Genomic DNA, 20,476 nt, shown 5'->3' with positions numbered 1-20,476 from the left:
TTTTAACAATCTTGGCCTGGATTCTCTCAAGGCAGATTCAACAGCAGTCAGACCAGATCTACATTTCCCTCTTCCCCAAACTCTTCCTGGAAAAGTCAAAACATTGACATGTGCACAGAGCACAACAGCTTTCAAGGGCAAGTAGAGTATAGTATCATCCCAACAAGACCAGGGGATGGCTTTCCACTTCTGCTACACAGTAAGGGCTAGAAAGAAATCAACCATCTTTCCATCCCTATCTTATAATCAAGCAGGAACATGCTAACTTTCCACAAACACTTCCACCCACACCAGGCTCCTTTCTAGCAGGAGCGCTAGAACAATTTATTTAAATAAATAGTTCATTTTTATTAGTTGAAATATATATTAAGAAAAGGCCAGCTTAGCTCCATCTCATGCACTCTGGCTCCCCTTTATCCCCTCATGCATGCACTGATCCAGCACAGGAACCAGGCCCCTGACTCTGGTTACCTCTTCACTTCCTCCCTCCTAACCTGTTAGTGTGAGTGCAGATCAGCACCCGCGTGTTGGGCTGCCTGAGGATCTCCATGGTGGCCATGGCCAGGGTGAACGTCTTCCCTGTGCCAAAAGGCCCATAGATCAGAAGAGGTGGGACCTGCCGGCTGCTGATTGCTTTGCCCGTGATGAAGGAGATGGCTAGTTTCTGCTTGCTGTTTCCTTTCTGTGGTAGCTCAGGAGAATAGGGGATAGAACAACTGGCAACATCGGGTAGGACCAGCTTCTCATCCAACAGGCGGTCAACAGCATGGTGCCACTGCCGGAACAGCAGCCGGTCGATTTGGAACTGGATCTCCACATTGTGGGAGGTGTTTGGCTTGAAGTTCAATTCAGAGCAGCATCTCTTTGGTATCTGTAGCCAGATGGTCTTCTCTGTCGTGGCTTTATTCTCCACATTGACCTCGTAAACCCGATTGTCTGCTGGTGGGTCAGGTGCCAGGAAAGCAATGGGCACAGACCTGTTCAGCAGATACCCCTCATCTGTGTCTGGCGAGAGGTTATAAGGAGTAGGCACTTCAGCAAACAGCTCACCAGACAGGGCAAACTTCATCCCCACAGAAAGGCTTTGCAGCATCGGGGTCAGCAAGATGGAGACCCGGAGGTTGAGTCTGAAAGGCAGAAACACCCAAATTAACAGCAGAGAACTGGCTGATGAGTTCACCAGTAATTGCCCTCCCTACTGCAGAGGGGCAACTGCCACTTACACCCAGAGAGTGCCTGCTGGCTACCTGAGTACAGAGTGCTTCTACCCAAACCACATCCACAAAGCAAGACACAGTCCTTTCCGTCTATCACTAACCAGTGAGACACCTTTCTTGGCAGCTTTCCATTTTTCTGGGAAGGTCCAACAGGTGCCTGAGGACCCAACCCAGAAGAGACAGAGACTAGTTCTTCAATAGTTGCATGGCCCCAAGGACAGGGTTAGCAATGGGTCTGTGATCCACAGCTAGGAGGACGCACAACAGGTACTTACTTGGCAATGAGAGCCTGTTCGGCTTCTTCCTCCCGGAAGAGGAAGTCGTGCATCCTGTCCCTATAGGTGAGACGGGTGATGGGGACATTTGCACTGCCCTCATGCCGGAAGTCCAAAGAGAGAGCAGGTGATTTGTATCTGGCCAGCAGATCCACCTCATCACTGGTCCTTAGCACGCTGGGAATGATGACCCGGTTACCACTGTGCCATCGCACAAAGTTCACAAGACGGCTACTCTCTCTGCTGGCTGGGATCTGCCAAGGAAGCTCCCGCCGGCCCACCTTGACCTGGATTTTCTGGATGAGGACAGGGCGGCTGCCAAAGTCAAACACCACCCACTGCTTGAAGACTCCCAGTGTGCAGCACTCCATGCAGACTTCCACCAGGGATGTGTTTGGGGAGGATGGCAGAGTGTTCAAGCACTCCCCCCTAATGTAGTGGAGATCCCGTGAAAATCCATCCCCTGAGAGGTAGAAGGTGACTCCAGGTTCCCTCTTCAGTAGTGCCACGTGCTTCAGAGGCATCTGCCAGTTGAGGAGACAAGAACACAATGTGACGTCTACCTGGCTGCTTCCTTAAGGAGAGCTCTATGGACCCAATGGCTCATGAGATCTTCCCAATAGCATTTCCTATCAAAAGCTGCTGCAGGACCAGAACACCACATCAAACCTACACAGAGTTCTTGAAATTCTCCAGAAAGGAACTTATTCCTCGCATAATCCCATAGCAATTACTTTAAACTTTAAAAACCTCAGGTTTCAGCTGTGTAATAGTTAAGATAGTCTTCCATAAATGGTAAATCTCATAAGCTGGCAGAAAACAGTTAGACTCAGCCTCTTGCCCCCAACATCCAGGAAATTCTGGGCAGGAAGGTGACTGAATCTTGCTCTTTCTGACCACGTCCAGGACATGTTCAGAGCAGCTAGGTACACACTGGGGACCAACTGCATGAGAAGAGACAGGAGACATGGGTGACTGCATACCCCACGCAGTCTTCCTGAAGAGCCCCAGCTCAAGCACAAACACAGGCCATGACAGCCCACGCTTAGAGCTGCAGAGCACCTTCTGCTCAGCAGGCTCCAGAATACCTGACATGTCCTCATGGGACATCCCCAAATCCCTATACTTGTGCTAAGACCCCTCACAGAGAGAGAAGAAAATAACAGTCAAAACAAAACCAGGGACCGTGCACAGAAGCAGGTGCTCTCACCAAGAGCCAGCATGGTCTCAGCCTCCCTTTACAGAGAATTAAGCTTACCTGGGAGTGAACTCTGAACTTCCACCTGTATTTCATCCTCCTGTCCTCTGACTGCACGTGCAGGGGCTGCTCACATGTAACCGTAACACCATCGATGTGCTCAGCCATCTATAGGAGAGGCACAAGAGGAGGGGGGCTGAAGGCAATATTCCAGGGACAAACTACAGAGCCTTCCACCTGACTATCTTCATCCTTTGCTTTTACGCTACCTCCTTCCCAGACAGGACCAGCAGTAAATTCTCACAGCTCAGAGCAGACAAAGGGAACAAACACTGGTGCTCAGTTTGTCCGCACAGCAGCCTCAGGAAATAAAAAGACACAAGGCAGAGCAGCCTGGTCGGGCAAATAGCGAGGCTCTTTGACATTCAGGTTGCTGTCTAAAGAGGCTGAAGAAACAGCGAGGGCAACGTGCCTCTCCAGAGCTTTCTGCATCTTGCCCACCTCTGGCAATTAAACCATTAGAAACGTGAACTGTCGGTTTCATTCCCAAGTTCTCACACAAGAGACTTCACATGCACTGCTGGCAGAAGCACTCTGCTCCAGAAAACTAACTTGCTCCCCACCCTCAGCCCAGGACTTACAATGAACACTTCATTGGAGCACTTCTGGTACTCAGCAATGAGCCGATCCTGGTAGGATAAGAGCCCATCCTTCATGGCCTGTTTTTTTTTCTTTACAGCAACCTTCACCCTCTGGATCCACTCCTGCAGCTCCTCAGTGGAATGGGCCTTGATGCAGCTGTTGCCGAATTCACACACCTCCACTCTGTAAGGAAAGAAGCCTTGTGGGTCTGACCCGCGCCAGAACGAAGCAGCCCATGGCCCCCTCCCCAGCTCCACGCATCCTGAGGCTGCAGGACCTGCGGGCAGGGAGCAACTAGAGAGCTGCCAGAACTTGGCTTCTCACTCGCTGCCCAAGGCTGATGTCTTCTTACCTGTTGCACAGAAGGAATTTCGTCAGCCCGAGAGGTGGTGCGCGGTGAACCCACTGGACAGTGGTGTCAGCCGAGATCATCTGCATGTGCTCCATGGAGGAGCAGTGGTTCTCGAAGCTCTCCTGAGAGCTGAAGGTCACCAGGCAGACCCGGCAGTAGAAGTGAATCGGAGGAGGCATCGCCTGCTCACCGTTTTCGCTGCACGTCTCCGAGGCTGGCAGCAGGTCTGAGCGAGCCAAGCCGAGATTCCTCTCCGCCTGCCACACGGTCATCTCCACTTCGCTGTGCGCGTAGCGGCACCGCTGAGGGCCGTGCTTGCACGGCTTGCCGTGGGAGACGTACCTGCAGTAGCTCAGGGCCGGGAGGAACTCGGGGCACGGCCGGATGGCAGTGTACTGCTTCTTCCTCCGACTGTCAGATACCACGTGCACTAACAGCGGGTCCCACGTCTGGTGGTACTTGCAGAGCCGTGCCTGGCTGCCCACGGAGATCTGCTGAGGACTTCCAAAAAAGCAGTGTTTGCAGATCTCCTGGAAGTGCCCCCCAAACTCGCTCGTGATGTCCCCTGCGGCGCTGGCCAGGTCTGGCGGGGGGAAACCGTTGGGGCAGCCGGCCAGCTGGGCCTGCAGGACCTCGTCTTTCAGCACGCGCCTCTCCAGCTCGTGCTCCTGCTCGAAGTTCCACACCATCGCCTCCTCCGCGCTCCAGGCAAAGGTGCACTGGTTGTGCTTGCTGCAGCCCAAGCCCATGACGTAGTATCGGCAGACCGTGTAGCGGGCCGGGTTGGGGAAGCCCGGCCGCCTGGACACCTTCCTCCAGGCTGTGTTCCTCTTGTTCCTGCACCTGGCAAGGAGGATCTCGTACATGCATTTGTGCTCCACCTCTTTCAACCGGTAGGTAATCTCGTTTTCTTTCACGCTGCATTTGGAGCACACCAGGCACAGCTCCAGCTGCCGCTGGAGGCTGTCCAGCGGCACGGAGAGGCCATTCACCATAGGCATTGTCAGGGGTGGCGAAGCGGAACGGAATTCACAAAGAAAAGTTTCTAAAAGTAGATCCCGGGCTCAGGAGGTGCCATAGAGCAGGCTGTGTCCTAGCTCACTGCGTACCTGCTGGCCATTGGTGCAAGCTCGCAAAGCCTGACAAAGAAACAAGGAACAAGCAAGTTAGCAGGAAATACTAGCCTGTCTCTTTACCGCACGCACTTTGAGACATTGAAGTAACCCAGCCCAGCTCATCAGCTTCCTCCAAATACCTAGGAACCTCAGCCCACAGCAAAAAAAAAAAAGAAAGAAAAAAAAATCAACCAGAAGAGACACGCTCAGCGCTCAGCAACGTTTGGGGTCTATCGCTACTCAGCCGGCTCCGTTCATTCGCCAGCCCAGAGTCCCAGGGGAACGTGTCCTGCAAGACGCACCGCGCGGGACCGCAGGGAACGCGACGGGTTGCTGAGCCAGGAGGGCACTCGGGACGGCTCGGCTCGGTCCTCGGAGCGCCGCAGGCTGCAGACCTTCGGCCCACAGCGTTTGCCACCAAACCCGGAGTCGTCGGCTCCGGTAGAGCCTGCCCCGGAGGAGCCGGACAGGTTACAGACCTGAGCGCCAGCAGCCCGTCTCCGCGGCTGGGGCCAGCCTCCTCCCAGCCCATGGCCTGACAATCCGACTTCCTCTTCCCGCTCCGGGCGCCTCCCCCCCCTTCTCTTTTTGCTCCTGCCAACTTTCTCTTTCTTTTTCCTGCTCTCTCACCTCCCAGCCCTTCCTCTTCCCAGGCTGGGCCCTGCTGGGACTCCGCAGGGCAGCCCCAGGGCCGCCCCACGCTGCGCGGAGGAGAAACCCAGGCCTAACCCCGCTCCAGCCCCATTCCCCCGAGGCAAGCAAGAACCATCGGGATTAACAACACAGCAGCCCCCTTAGCGCTCGCATGCAGCAGCTAAGACCAGGGGACGGGCACGCGAGAGCAGCAGCTCAGCCGCCGCCTCGTACGGGCGACAGCTCGGTAAACATCCGGTCTGGTCGGCTGCCAAGAGCTCGGGCTCCAGATGTGAACGAGGTGACTCACCTCCCGGTGCCATGGGTTAGGAGCACTTTGCAAGCGGTTGGGAGCATCCCCGGCAAAGATGCTCGGGGCTCCGGCATCACCACCCGGCAGCTCCGCGCGGTCCAAGCCGCCGGCCCGGCCACGGACCCGGGTGCGAGGGGCGCCCGACGGTAGGGCGAGCGCTCTGCCGTCGAGCCGAGGAAGCGGCCTCGTGGTGAGCACCCGCCTCGTGCTTCTGAGCAGCTGGCGCTCCGACCGCGAAGGACCGGCTCCCTAGCACTGAAGGGGAAGGGCAGCATTCGTAACTGCAGCCCTGCAGACTACGGAGCAGGGTGTCAAACTCTGCGCTGCTTCTATATAAACACTTTAAACCTAGAGGTTTTTTTTTTTTTTTTTTTTCCCCAATTAACGATTCTTTGCCCGCCTCTGGGGCAAACGTGGTAACAGAGGCAGGCGGTCGGCTGGATGCTGAAGCTGCTGTTCCAGCGAAGCCTGCGGAGACGGCTGGGGCAGCACAGCACCGAGCCGACACGACACTTCCCCAGGGCAGCAGCTGGAGCGCTACCCGGCCGGGCCGGGGTGCGTGTCGTGAACCACTCGCATCGTATCCCAGCACCACGGCCTCCCTTCACTGCCAAGCCAGAAGGGCAAGGAAGAGGCCACCTAATCCCACCCCTGCAGTGCGTTAGGCTGAACACGTGCTTGGGGGAGAAACAGAGGCGCTGTTTATCTTTCAAGGTCTGGCAGAAATCCTGGCTCCGCGCGAATATTGCTACTTTCCGTTTCAGTAAGCTACTAAACTCCATGGCAGAGTCACACAGCAGCATTAGTTTTTCCTCTCCGAAGATCCAGTTCACTGTGTCATGCCTTCAGGTCTTTGCAGCGAGAGCTAACTCATCCCTGACTCATCCCTGCCTGTTTATTTCAAGACCTTCACTTAAAGCACAGCAGCTATCGCATGCAGACTGCAAGGCCTCACTTAGAAGAGCTGCACGAGGTTGCTAGCAGGAACAGCAGTACGGCCCTTGCTACGGGAGGACACGCCGGCTGCGTCTGTCCAGAGTCTGATCCTCTTGCCCTGGATCTATAAGAAGTTGTTCAGACCTACGGAATCTAGTAGGGACCATCTCGGTCCTGCATATGCAGCATCACCCCGTGCACCGTGTCACGCAAATACCTAAGCTCCAGGCCCAAACTCCTGCAGAGCTGCTGGCCGCGAAGGTGCAAGTGCCGAGGAGCAGCCCTCCTCTCCAACAGCGCCCGGCCCAGCAAGCGCTCCCAGCCGCTGGCAAACAGCTTTATAGTCCCTCTGGCAAACGACCGCCCGTCTCCCAGGCTATGAAGCGGAGATGTGCACCACAAATGAATGGATCTGCTCAGGCCAGAGCCAGCTCGTTGCAGCCTCAGCCAAGGAAGTCCCCTTCAGAAGCAACTTTCCTGCCCCATGGTTGCAAACAGGCAAGAAGCAGCAGATTGGCCAATTTTGACACATTTTTCCGCAACGTGCTCAAGCAGTCGTAGCAAAGCCCACAGAGCCTGCCAGATGCCAGAGGACGGGGTCAAACCAGCCACCTTGGACCAGCAAGTCAGGGATGGCTCCCCAAGACCGGAGCAGCCCAGCGAGGCAGGTAACTCAGCATCTCGCCCAGGCTCAGCAAGGAGACTTGTTACGGGTATGGAAGAGTAAAGGGATGCAGAGGGAGCAGAGGAGCCAAGAGGTGCTGGGCATCACACGGGCGCTTTGAGACGGGGACTGTGCAGCCCCCAGCACCACCGGGCTCCCACCCCGGGAGAGGTGGCAGCAGATGGAGGTGATGCAGGTGGATCACGGCAGCCAAGAACAGAGACCAACCATGGTGGGTGCTCGTGCCTCAGGCTATCCCGCACGGGGTAGGGAAGAGGACCAGGATTTGCACTGGGGCCCCTAAGCACGGATTAGACAAGGAATCGGAGAGTTTCAGTAACAAACGCTCTGTCGCCGGGTCCTGCCCTGCTCTTCCCCCACGGCCTTTGGCGAGCTCATTCCTGCGCTTCTGAACTGCTCTGCAGTGACAGCAGCCTCCCGTCACCCAAGTCCACCAGGAGGAGATGCCCTTTGGAGACAGTAATCGTGGCAGGTTTGGGCCATTTCACTGGTGCTCCAAGCACGGAGATTTCTATCTAGGCTGGTGAAGCTGAAACGTCCTTCAAGCCCCATATTAACCAAATGCCACAACTGCCTCTGCGACCTGCAGGAGAGGTAAAGGGCACAGCAGAGGTTCTGGTGCTACCTGACTGCCAACTGGCATGGAGAAAGTGTTTCACACCGGCATGAAATAAGCTGGAAAACAGTAAGAATCTAGGAGACCACCAGGCCGAGTGGGACAGCCGAGAGCACGGTGTAAGGGCACACAGGGATGTTCCACCGATCCCAAATAACAAAGCAAAGGCAACGCAACCCTGCCATGGGGCCGGAAACCCTGAACCCGAGGGCTGCTCTCTCCAAACCACAGCAGAATTATTAACGTCTTCAAAACATGGACTGGGGCTATTGCTTTTCTGGCATCAGCTGCAAGCTAGCTATTTTTCAGTATTTTGTCTGCAGCCAGAGGCTCTGGCTTGCTGAATATCTAACTCCTATTTTGCTTAACAAATCACCTCATCATCACAAAAGTCAGTACTGAAAGGTGCATCAGGTACCCACAGGGCATCCTGCACGTGCTCCAAAGGAGGCAATAAAAGCCCTGTCCTTCGGGAACTAATGCAGCTGTTTCAAGATAAATGGCCTGTGCCCGAGCGTGGCTTCATGGGGACACCAAGGTGGGCTGGGGAAAGGAAGGTGACGTCACCTTTCAGCGGGGCAAATATTCCACCTACTGCAGCATGGGGAGACTACGCACTGCTGCCCAAAGTGCAACGTTTAGAGCTGGTTTTACCACCTTTGTTTTATCCAGGCAGCAAGGAATCACTAAGAGGCCGCCCCAGGAGAAAGAAAAAAACCACGCCACTGCGTGGCACGAGAGAAGAGATCTTAGCAACGCAGCCGAAGTCTCTCTTGGGGCACATCCACTTTACGCAGAGCCGGATGGTGCAGGTGATGCCAAAGCGCCTTCTCAGTCTGGCATGGCTTGGTTACGAGAGTCGGGGCCACCACGTTTGCCCCACGCGCCCGTGGGAGCAGAGCACTGCCCTAACAGCACTCGGGACCAGCCGGGGTACCTCAGCCTGGAGGGACATTTCCCACGCACCCCATCCCGCGGGTGGTGGGAAGAGCTAGCGTGGTGTCAGCATGCAAGGGGGTTTACGGTTCCACCACTGAGCTGCTCTGAGGTCAAGACACAGTAACCACCACTGCTTTCAATGAGGCTTTTTTTTTTTTTCCACCCACAGATCTACGCTGCCAAAAAATCAGCTGCTCAGGGACCGACTCTCAAGACCACCTCTTGCCCCAGCAGTTTTACAACATCCACATGGCCCAGACGTGCAGGACAGGCTCTGCACCTCTGCAGTCCACACCGAGCAGAGGGCCCCTTGCAAGCGCAGGATAGACACGGCAGAGCTCTCCTCTCTGCAGAGCGACTGCCCTTTCCCCGGGGCCCTGCTCTCGGATTTATCGGGTTAGCGCTACCACCTGCGGAGGGAGGGAGGGATGCACACAAACAGTTCTTTCAAGCATGGGCAGCGCCCCAGCAAAACCCTGCTTAGGGAAGGTAGGGCCCTGCACCGCAGGGGTGGCAAGAATTGGTGGAGAAAGGCAACCACCACCTCAAGAGCTAGTAACGTTTCATTGCTGCGTTTCACGGCGGGTGTCAGAGAGGCCCAACGAAGCCGCGCTGCTCGAGCCGGACTGAGCGCTGGGAGAGCAGGACGAGGGCTGGCGAGCTCGTGCCTACAGCTCGGCCCCAGGCAAGGTTGTCAGGTTGCGAACGGAGCACTTGGTTCCTGGAACCAACCCCGTTCCTCCCCCCCAACGCAGCCAAACCGAGGCACAAATGCCCCGTTTCTGCAGGCTTAGCATGCTGCAATAATTCCGCGAAGGGTCTGGCAAGCACCGGCGCTGGCACAGAGCAGGGGCAGGCGGGAGGAGAGGGTAGGACCACAACAGCGAGTGGTTAGATGGGTTTTAGGCTGCTGTTGAACCACAGCCAGGAGAAACGCCCCACGGCTGGATCCAAGAATTCTGCGCTTACAGCGGCCAACTGCCGAGGTCACACTCAAACTTTCAGCTCCTTTGAAGTTGACTGGCGTTAGGAGCATGTTCCTGAGCCCTGCTGAATCAGTGCTTATATTTCTCCAGCATCTGCGGCTTTGAGAAAACTTCATTTTCCCTCCAATAGCAGAATTTCACCTTCCTTCCTTTGGAGGGCTCTTCCTTAGAAGTCCTCTGCGGAAAGACTCTTATGTTCAGGATTTGTGCAACATCTGGCACAGTGGAAACTCAGTCACTGGTGAAACCTCCAAAATACCTCCACAGGACAACGTACAGAGGATGAAAACTGGTCATTGGTGCTCAGCCCCATCAGCGCAGAGCTGAGAAGGAGCTAAGCCTCTCGTTTCTAGCGCTCCAGATGCAACAGAGTCCAGGAGCTGCAGCAGAGGAGATAAGGTCCTCTAACGCTGCGATAACGATGCAGCCCTTCTTGGCCAAATGGTTTGAGAACCACCAATAAAGACTGAACAGGACAGCCTGGGTGTTATTAGTATTCATGCCAACGGGAGGACATGCCAGTCTGAAGAAGCCAGGAGGAAAGATTCAGTCCTTAAAGAGTCAAACCTGTTATTGTTTATCTTTTTTTTTTTTTTTTTTTTAAGAAACAATTAGATTTTGAGCAAGCTCTCAGAACAGGCCCTCTGTCTGGGTCTGGAGGTAGGAGGCAATAGGAAGGGGAACTGTAAAACTCCCTCTTAAAAATCTCAGCGGAGCAGCAGCATTAAAGCCTGTTCTCTCTGCAAACCTCTTATATCAGAATAGAAAGGAAAAAAAGAAAAACGCTCATTCTTTACAGAAGTCCCCAAAAGCACGGCCTAGCATTTAAAGCTATTTGTAGCCTTCTGATGGGCGAAAGAAGTCACTCTTGCAAACAGAGAGAAGTTGGTTTATTAAACCACCAGCTCAGCACTTGCTCGCAGGGGCTCGCTACCCCGTGGGGACGGACACCTGCCCCTCTCACGCCGCGTTTACCCCTCGCCAGGCACAGGGGCTCGCACCCGCTGCCCAGCCCTGTCCCGAGGGACCCGCGCTCCGGCGCCCGGCGCCCCCGCTCCCGCCTCCCCCTCCGCTCGCCGACAGCCGCTCCGAAACGCGGCCTCGCCGCGCGTCCCCTCCCGGCGCGGGAAGTCGTGTCGCCGGATCAGGGACGGGGCACATGACGTCCGACAGCATCCTCCGTGGCCCCCCCCCCCCCCCGGGGCTCGGACGGCGCGAGGCGTAATTGCATTTCCCTGGAAATGGGGATCTGAAACCCGGCCTCCTGCACGCCCGCAGCAGGGAAGCGCTCGCCGCACCTCCGCGGCCAAGCCCTGCCACCCCGCGCCCTGTGGCGGCCCCGGCTCCGGCAGCGTCGCGAGGAGCCGCGGCAGGACCTCGAGTCCTTCTGTTAGGTCTGGCCTTGATTAATTATTGACGAGCGCTTATGCAACGCGCGGCGCCGGAGCGAGCCAAGCGCCCCCCTGGACGGGCCGAGCCGCGCGGGGCCAACCTCCGCCCCACCGTGCCGGCCCGGCCGCGCACCCGGGGTTTTCCCTTTTGGCCTCCAGCACTCGGAGGAGCCACGTGAGCGACCCGGGCGAGCATCCGACCGCGCTGCCGCCGAACCCGGGAGCCGGGCTGCTGGGGAAAGGGTTGGCAAGGCGAAACAAGAGCTGCATCGCGCACGCTGCTCTGCGCTGCTAACGGCCCATCTGGCTGCAGTTACCCTCATCCCTACGCCGAGGTGACGGTCCCTCGGATATTTCCCTCCAGCTTCAGTAGTTCCTGGTGCCACCTCCCTCCCTCCTTCCCCCCCGTTCAACAAGGCAAAGCACTCCGGTCCCAGAAGAGCGATCCCGGCAGCCCGGGCGGGCAGTGCGGGGCCCCTAGGGAGCAGGCACAGTCCGGCCAGCTTTGCTGCGGGAAGAAACAGCCGTGAAGCCACTGCCTGAGACGGCGGGAAAGCGCTCCCCCCCTCCAAACTTGCGTGCAGCACCCTGCACGCCGGGGCACGTCTGTGCAGAGCTGTCGGGCGCCAGCAATCACAGCTATTGCATGTGTCTTTATCAGAGGATACGAAGTCCGCTAAGAGTCCCCAGACCACGTCCCCGAAACTCGGGAGCACCAGCTCGGAGGGGAGAGCGGAGGGACCTCGGGGACTGCTCGCGCGAGGCGGCCCAGCGCAGCCCTGCTCCCCGCCGTCCAGAGCAAGGGTTTGCCCCCAGGTGACTTTTGCACCCCAAGAACTGCACCCTGACCACGATCCCACCCAGGCTGCCCCCCCGGAAGGGCCCCAGCACGGGCAGGGAGCAGGCGAGGGCCGAGGGGGCTGTGCCCCCAGGTGCACCCTGCACTATGCCCCGCAGTGCCCCAGAGCACCCTGTGCGCTAGATCGTGCTGCACCCCAGGGTGCCCTATGCCCTGTAGCACACCGCACCCACCCTGCGGCCCAGAGCGCTCCGCAACACCCTGTGCCGTGTGGCACTTCGGCGCACCCTGCACCCGGGAGGCACCCTACAGCACCCCAAAGCGCCCGGCATCCTGCAGCACCCCAGAGCACCCTGTACCCACCCTGGAGCACCCTGGAGGCTTGCAGCACCCCAGAGCACGCTGGGCTCTTGCAGCATCCCGGAGCACCCTGCACCCTCGCGGCACCCCGCACCTCTGAGCATCCCAGGGCACCCCGCACCCCTGCAGCGCCCTGCATCCTTGCAGCACCCCGCACCCCTGCAGCACCCCGCGGCGCCCCTGGCCCCATCCACGCGCCCCGGGCCCGCTGCCGGCGCCGCGCCGCTCTCACCGCCGCCGCGGCCGCGCTGGGCTCGGGGCTCGCCGCCGCCGCCGCCGGTTTCGTTTCTGGGGCCTCCCCGCATTCAAACCGGGGCCGGACTTCGCGGAAATTGCATCACGGCGGCTCCGCGCCGGGGCGGCCCCGCCCCGCCCGCCGGCACCGGGGAGGAGGGAGCCGGCGGCAGCGGCGGAGGCACCGGGCGAGCCGCCGCCCGGCCCCGCTCCCGGGGCGGCCGCTGCGCCCCGGCCCGGCTCCCCCTGCACCCCGCATATCAGGGTGCGAGGTTTGCACCCCGTCCCGGCTCCCCCTGCACCCCACATATCAGGGTGCAAGGTTTGCGCCCCAGCCCGGCTGCCCCTGCACCCCGGATATCAGGGTGCGAGGTTTGCACCCCGTCCCGGCTCCCCCTGCACCCCAGATACCAGGGTGTGAGGTTTGCACCCCAGCCCGGCTGCCCCTGCACCCCGGATATCAGGGTGCAAGGTTTGCGCCCCAGCCCGGCTCCCCCTGCACCCCGGATACCAGGGTGTGAGGTTTGCACCCCAGCCCGGCTGCCCCTGCACCCCGGATACCAGGGTGCGAGGTTTGCACCCCAACCCGACTCCCCGGTTATCAGGGTGCAAGACCTGCACCCCAGCCCGGCTCCCCCACACACTCCAGCTCTGCTCCCCTGCACCCCAGTTATCAGGGTGCAAGGTTTGCACCCCCGGGCCAGCTCCCCTGGTTATTGGGGTGCGAAGTTTGTGCCCCAGCTCTGATCCCCCTGCACCCCAGTTACCAGGGTGCGAGGTTTGCACCCCCAGCCCTGCTCCCCCAGTTATCGGGGTGCAGCACCCCCAGCCCTGCTCCTCTGTGCACCCCAGTTGACAAGGTAGGAGCTTCCCATTCCTGGCCCTGGCCACCCCCCCTGCAAAGCCACCTTGCTCTTCTCCCGCATCCCCCGAGCTGCGGCAGGGTGCGCTCGGGGGGTGCCAGCCCTCCCCTGGCTCCTCTCCCCCTCTCCGTGCCTGGCGGTTGCTTACCAGCCGAAGGTATGTGGGGCAGGAACCGTCTTGCTCTCCCGAGCTTGGCGCAGCACCCTTGGGTGCCGGTCTGTTCCTGGGCCTCCTCTGCTTTAACCACCAGGCAGATGATAAAGTCGCACAAGCAGTGGAAGTCTTCAGCCCAGCGAGAGACATGCGGCCAGGAGAGGAGCCAGACTGCTACTGCTTAAATAGGGCTTCCGGCCGGGGTAAGCCTACCCGGTTTCCTTTCTGTTCATCATCAGTTTCAATTTCTGTTCCCTTCCCTGCCCAAAGTTTACCCAGCCACAGAAAGTTCAAAGTCATGCCAAAAAAAAATAAATTAAAAAAAATCCACCCCCAGGAGCTAGCGCTCTCGGAGCTGCAAACAGTCTCATTTGCATTAGGCTTTGTATAACTTCGTTACAAAGCGCGCGCACCCCACGGCAGCCACGCGCCAGCACGCAAGCACCAGCGCTCGCCGCTTGGCAGCCGATCGGTGCTGGGCAGCCCGGAGGCTCCTCAGCCATCTGGCTTTGCTCCCCGGCTCGCTGCCACGGGGGTCTGCGGCTCACACGACCCCCCGAGCTGGCGGGGAGCTGCCACGGTCACACGTTGCTGCGAGCCCATAGCAAAGTGCACAGACACCACCACGAGCCCCATGCACGGGAATCAGCACAGCTGCACCCCGGGAACCCCTCTGGAAACACACACATCCACCCCGAAGGCCGGGAGAGCCCCCCAGCCAGCTATGCTGCAGACGGGCATCCTCGAAAGCTGGGTACCACATGGCATCAGAGCACGAGGCCGAGGCATTGCAGATCCCTTGTCCCTCTGGCAGCAGCATCCCAGAGAAGAGACTTGGAAAAGCAGTGACACTCGGAGCGTCCGCTGCGCTCACGGTTGGCAGAGCGGCGCAGCAATGCCCCAGCCCCAGCTTTCCTGCTTCTCATTATCTTGGTGCCAACATCCAGCTGCAGGTTCTGGAAAGCTACTGGACAAAGCAGCTGCACACTTCCAAATGGGAGCAACCAGCAAAGATTACAGGCCTTGGAGGCAAGACCTGCACCAGTGACATAAAAACCAAAAACAAACAAACAAAAACCCCTTCTGTCAAGAGGGCTCAAAGGCACGCGCGTCACGTCTGGGGCACGAGCTGCAGGCGGCAACACCCAGGTTCCCAAATGCAAAGCCGCCAAACGGTGCGTGAAATGCAACTCACACTCGGCACTGCCAGACCGTGCGCCCGCTGCTGGGGCGCACACGGGAGAGGAAGGGCAAGGAGCGGCTCCCGCCTCGTTTGGTGACGCCGACGCCAGCGGCACCAAGCCGCCGCCGCGGTGCCTGGCTGTCAGCTCCGCGTGGTTTCGCGCATGAGGGGCCTCGGCAGGAGCAGGAGCCCAGCTGCAGCCCCAGCACCGCGGCGGGAGCATCACAGCCGATGGAGGGGCCGTGGCGCGGCCGGGATCTGGGGTCCCCACCGGGCGCCGCTTCCCAAGCCGCCAAGCACAGGAGCCCAAAACCCTCCAGTTCAGCAGCGTGAAACTATCCCGGAGGGCACTTTACCTCCAGAGGGGCGAGAGCCAGAGGGAGGCGCAGGCTCATCCCACCCCAGCAGCCTTTTGCCATGCAAGGGAACCGCAGGGCTGCCCTTGGCCGGAGCCCCCAGGTCACTGCGCGCCCAAGCGCCTCCCTGCTCCTCCATCCTCCCTGCTACTCCATCCAGCTCCCTCAGGCTGTGTTTTGTCAGCAAAGGAACGATTAGCGTGATTAGCACGCTCTCCCTGGACAACGTCCCGCCAGGAGATAAGGCGGAGGTGGGAGAGCGTAGGCAGCCGCCGCAGAGCCAGGACGCGATGGGACGGGACAGGAGGCAGCAGCTGCCCAGCGGCACCACTCCCACACGCTCCCCTTGCTCGATGCAGCCCTTCTCCCTTCATTAGGGGCCATGAGCGACCCCAGCCACCGAGAGCCGTCTCCACCAGGAGAGGATCCGGCCCTTTCCCCCCCTGCGAGTCGGTGGGGGACGCCTTCCTCCCGTCCTGCACCATCAGCTAAGTGCCAGCTAGGCAAAGCTGAGCAAAGCCCAAGGCAAACTCTAACCGCGATGGGACACTTGTGCGGTGGCTTCAGTGGGGCCAAGAGGAGGTTTCATGCTGCCTGCGGGCAGAAAGTCCCTCCCGCGGGGCAGGCGGCGTTCGAACACTGCCGCCTCCAGACCACAGCAACTGTCCCTGCAGGAGCCCGGGCAGGGGGCAAAAAAATCAAGATCCTTGACCCCAGGAAGGAGGGCTGCAGGCTCAATAAGGCAATAACTCAGCACCGAGTTCTCATTTTATCGTATTTTACAGGGTGGGATATTCCCCATAAAGCCCCAGCTCCCGCAGTTCGGGCAATGAGAAACTCAGCTTTCCTTGTATGTTATATAAAGCTTCTGGTCCTGCTTGGCGTGGATGAGAAGGTCACATAAATATAGAAGAAACCAAGAAAAGAATGCAGTGTCTATGCTTGATTTCTCACTGGGAGAGGGGAAGCAACTTAAAAAAAAAAAAAAAAACATTTGGAGTTGGGAGCATTGCATTAGTATCTGCAATAAGAACTGTCCCACAACAACCTCTGAAGTTAAAGCAGGAGAGGGAAGAGACGTGAAGAGAAGGAAGTGCCCGCATTCGGGCCGGACGCTCTCGGCCTCTAAACCAGAATATTTCATTTTTGGTGAGACCCGGGCACTGGGGCCTGCACCCATGGCACCACGACAGCCTCGATCCGCAGGGTCCCGCTCCCGGCATTCGCATGGGTGCCGCTGCCCGGAGAGAGCCCCTCGGCGGGAGGCTGCAGCGCGGCGGTGCTCAGCACCGGGGTGGAAAGAGCCGGGGGGGGGGGGGAGGCGACGCGGAGCAATTGCATCAACACGGGGAGCGGGAGGAGAGGCCAAACCCGCTGTTTGCTGCTTCGAGATAAACACCCCAGCGGGAAGCCCCGGTTTCGGTTTCCATTCCCGCAGCAAGGTGCCGGCACGTCCCCGATGAAGCTGCTGCTCCCGAGGGGCGGTCGCTGGCAGCCTCCGCCGGGCGGGCAGGGGGCACCGGTTATCCGCTCCGGTTATGCCGATACCGGATGAGCGAGGGCCCCGGAGCGCCCTGGTGCTAACCCTAAGCAGGAGGAGCGAGGACATCCGCGATGGGAACGTCTGCTCCAGCAGCGCTCCCACCCGGAGCGGGGATGCACAGGGACCGCGGGGGGCAGCAGCCGGGCTCCGGAGGAGGAAACGAAGCCTCCTGAGTCTCCATTTCCTCGCAACTACCGGGAAAGCAGGACGGCGGAATGAGTCATGCTCACGCTGGCGGCTCTTATGTAACGCGTCCCTGCCTGGTGCGAGCGCTGCCCGCGGAGGGAAGAGCGGCACCGCTCACCCGCTAAGCGGCTCGGCTGCGACCCGCGGCCGGGGGTGGCTGCGGTTCCCGAGGATGCTCCGGCTCCCGAGCGCGCTGCCGCCTGCAGCGGACTGCGGCCCCGCTCATCCCTCCAGCAAAGCACGGAGAGGGGAGGATTCGAGTCCTCTCTGCAGCGAGGGGAGACCTGGGTCTCGGTTCCCGCGTCAGGTCCTAGCGGTGCACCCTCGGCACGTCCAGCTCGGGACAGTCACCCACACGCTGTCACTGCGAATCTTTCCGTTTACAGTCTGCTACCCTTGTTCCAAACCCAGCCCAGCCCTCCGCGGGGCAATAACCCGCAGGGCGGACAAGGGCCTTCCAGGCTGTGCCAGCGCCGTTCTCCTCCCCGGATGACGGGCGGCAGGGCCACCCGACCAGCACCTCCCTCTGCAGAAGGGATGAAGGGTTGCACCAGCCACAACTGGCCCGCGCGGTCTTTATGGCCCGGGGAGCCGTTTACAACCCTGCGAAGCATTGCTCCGCGGGTCAAAGTGCCTTCACGCTGCTCGTGCCGGCACTCCCCGGCCGGGCTCCCCCGAGAGCGGGGCCACCAGCCTCGACTGATGGCGGTGACGGTCTCGGCTGGAGACCGGTGCCACGCTCTGCTCCGCGCCGCGCTCAGGTGTTACCTCTCCGCGGTGCACCGTGCCCTAGCAGCCCCTCGACGGTCCTAAGAGCAAGCCACGGCACACGGTGCTGATTGCACATAATAACAAACAAGGTTTAAGATACCTAAACTATTTCCTGTTTACTCACCTAACGTGGCCAGAGTGTGTGTTCTTCGTTTTCTCCGTCCCTTTCAGTAAGGTCTTGGACCCTTTGAACGGAACAGGGAGTTTTGCTCACTGCCAGGTGTCAGAGGTCTCCGAAGTGTCGCTGGCTGCTTTGCAGGACTCACCTGCCACTAACTCCGGGTGCTCAGGACGTACGAGCTGGACCGCTACCTCTCCCCTTCCTCCAAACAGGAGCTGGCAGCCTCCAAAGCAGGCCACGAGGCCCCTGCAACAGCGACGCCCCGGCGCTTTTACCTTCCGAGCTTTTAGAAGGGATTTGGACCGTATTTTCAAGCTTCTCCAAGTGCAAAGGGTCAACAGGTCCGACGCATCCTGGCCTGCAGCGAGGTGGGATGCTGCGGACGTCGCCTTTGCCAGCCACGGTTTTTCTGCCACGTTCACCGGGTAGGACGGCCCAGCCCTGCGTCGCACGCTCGCTCTTGATGCCTAGAAGCCCATCAAGCTCACAACGAAACTAGGGGGACGCGATATAGGAAACACAGGCCTGTGCCCCACGGCCCAGCGGAGGGAGGCTGCCGCGAGCGGGAAGCGGCGTGCTGACCCCCAGCATGGGCACGGAGCAGGCAGGTCCCGACACAGGGGCCCTGGAAACCTGGGGCCACACGTCCACAAGGGTCAGAACAGCTCGACGCTGGCCTTTAACAGACTGTGTCCGCGTTCTGCACTGGGAAGAGTCCTTCCACCAGGCAAGGGGGTGGAGAGGAACAGACCAAGCACTCCAACAAGGGATGAACGCACTGTTCTGCCTTCGCACGCCCTTAGAGGAAGCAGGGGACAGGAGAGATGAACAGACTCGCTCAAAAGGTCAGGGGATGCATGCACACCAAATTAAAATCTAATCGAAACCCGGACATGCCTCAAGTCAACTCAGGCTTATTATTTGCTAAGCACAAGTTAGCTTAAATGTAGGAGACTGATTTCGCCTTAGGTCCCTATGTGCAAAAAAATCCAGACACAAGATCCTGTTCACAGCATCTGCAGCAACTCGGACATGCACAGACTGAATCAGTGAACAAAGGGCTCACACACGTGTGTGCACACGCACACGGGAGAAGCAGATGTCCCTTTTCTACCTGGCGCATCTCGCTCCAGCATCCTCTTGAGCTCCTGTCTCAGCAAGCCTTTCAAGGATGTTCCACCAAGCCGCACCTACCGGTTTCAAGGCCAAGAGCTCCCTTCTTATCAAAATTCATCTGGATGAAAGTGTTCATGTTACTAAGGTTAGGTTTGAAAACAAAGCTCTCATTACATAGGAAAACTGCAGCTCTCCGAAAATAATCAACAGGTTCCTTTCACCAATGCTCCTGAAGCTAAGGCAGCTCAAGCCCTCAAGAAAACATGCTAGCAACAGGAAGGCCCAAGCTGACCGCTGTCAATAGCCCAGGAGCATTGCCACGAAGGGGACTAGGGACTCCTGGAGATGCTCCAGGCTGGCCAGAACTCAGCACTTCCAACAGCGAGAAAAAAGGGATCAGAGAGCCTGGACCCAAGGCCAGCCCCGTTCCGAGGCGGAGGCTGCCTTCTGGCCCTTGCCAGCTAGAGCAACGTGCTGCTCAGCCGCAGAAAGAGCAAAGCCACCTGGCTCTGCGGTGCTGTAGGGTAAAGCCAGCGCAGCGCCCCGGCACCGCTTACAACGTTTACAGGTACCACGGGATCCTGCTGTGGTCACGTACTCGAACCTCCCGGCTCACTGGACAACACCGCGGCACTAAAGCCTTCTGGATGCTACGCTGCCCTTGCTCAGTCCTTGGGATGCTTGAAGGATCCCACTTGCAGGGGAAGCGTATTTCTCCTTTGCTTTCACCCGCACACAGGAGCTTGGAGAGGAGCCACTCCTACGACACTGCTGCCCTGCTCCACCTCCCAGGAGCACCAAGCGGTCAGTGGTCCACGACAAGCTCTCCCTTCCTCGTAGGCACCAGGCAGATGACCGAGTCCTCCAGACATCACTGACCCATGTCCTTAATCATCTGCAAACCCAGTTACAATGTCCAAACTGCAGAGCAAACATCACGTCAGAGTAAATAACACATCAGCCAGATACCCAGCACACGCACCTACTTCTCACTGTTGTCTCAGCTGAAGAGAAAACATAGCTATGCTGCCTCCTTCCCCAGCGTGGGAGGAAGGAGCTAATATTTACTCAAGAGAAGGAAGTAAGTGACGTTCAGAAACTTGCTTGGCAGAAGAGACAGAATTAGCGAATACCGGGCTGGTTCAATGGTTTCAGTGCAGCTGTAACACACAAAATGAGAGATTTCTGAACAATGACCTTGCTGCTAACAAAGAGAAGCTCTGAAGAAACGTGCCTCAACACAGATAAACAGCTCTGGCCTGTCCGCTGCGATGGAAAAGGGCAGAGTGTTTGTTTTAAGCAGAGTCACAGAATCCACGTTGCAACACGCACACACTTCATTTCGGTACTGCTCCCCTTGGACCATCCATGCACGCGCTTGCATTCGTCCATCTCGCCACACCAAACAAGTTGCTCCTCTTGCCACCAGCTCTCAACTTCTCCTGTTTCCACAGTGCCTCTCCGGTCTGCCAGGACATAACTACATACCCAT

The 20,476-nt window shown here is 58.6% G+C and overlaps 1 protein-coding gene across 1 annotated transcript in view; it reads right to left on the bottom strand.

Moving 5' to 3' along the window:
* HELZ2 (helicase with zinc finger 2) overlaps window positions 1-13,771 on the bottom strand; it is a 28,846-nt gene extending 15,075 nt beyond the window's left edge. Inside the window, exons 1-6 of the mRNA XM_067307474.1 lie at window positions 13,703-13,771; window positions 3,685-4,823; window positions 3,332-3,515; window positions 2,751-2,858; window positions 1,493-2,016; window positions 495-1,127 (exon numbers count right to left, since the gene is read on the bottom strand). Of these exons, the coding sequence (XP_067163575.1) occupies window positions 495-1,127; window positions 1,493-2,016; window positions 2,751-2,858; window positions 3,332-3,515; window positions 3,685-4,685 (2,450 nt within the window). The 5' untranslated portion in view covers window positions 4,686-4,823; window positions 13,703-13,771. The remainder of the gene's footprint in view (window positions 1-494; window positions 1,128-1,492; window positions 2,017-2,750; window positions 2,859-3,331; window positions 3,516-3,684; window positions 4,824-13,702) is intronic.
* Window positions 13,772-20,476: the final 6,705 nt, after the last annotated feature.

Source organism: Apteryx mantelli, chromosome 18 (assembly GCF_036417845.1).
Source record: "Apteryx mantelli isolate bAptMan1 chromosome 18, bAptMan1.hap1, whole genome shotgun sequence".
Classification (NCBI taxonomy): domain Eukaryota; kingdom Metazoa; phylum Chordata; class Aves; order Apterygiformes; family Apterygidae; genus Apteryx; species Apteryx mantelli.
Note: the sequence above shows the minus strand (reverse complement) of the source record. Positions and strands in the feature narration are given on the sequence as shown.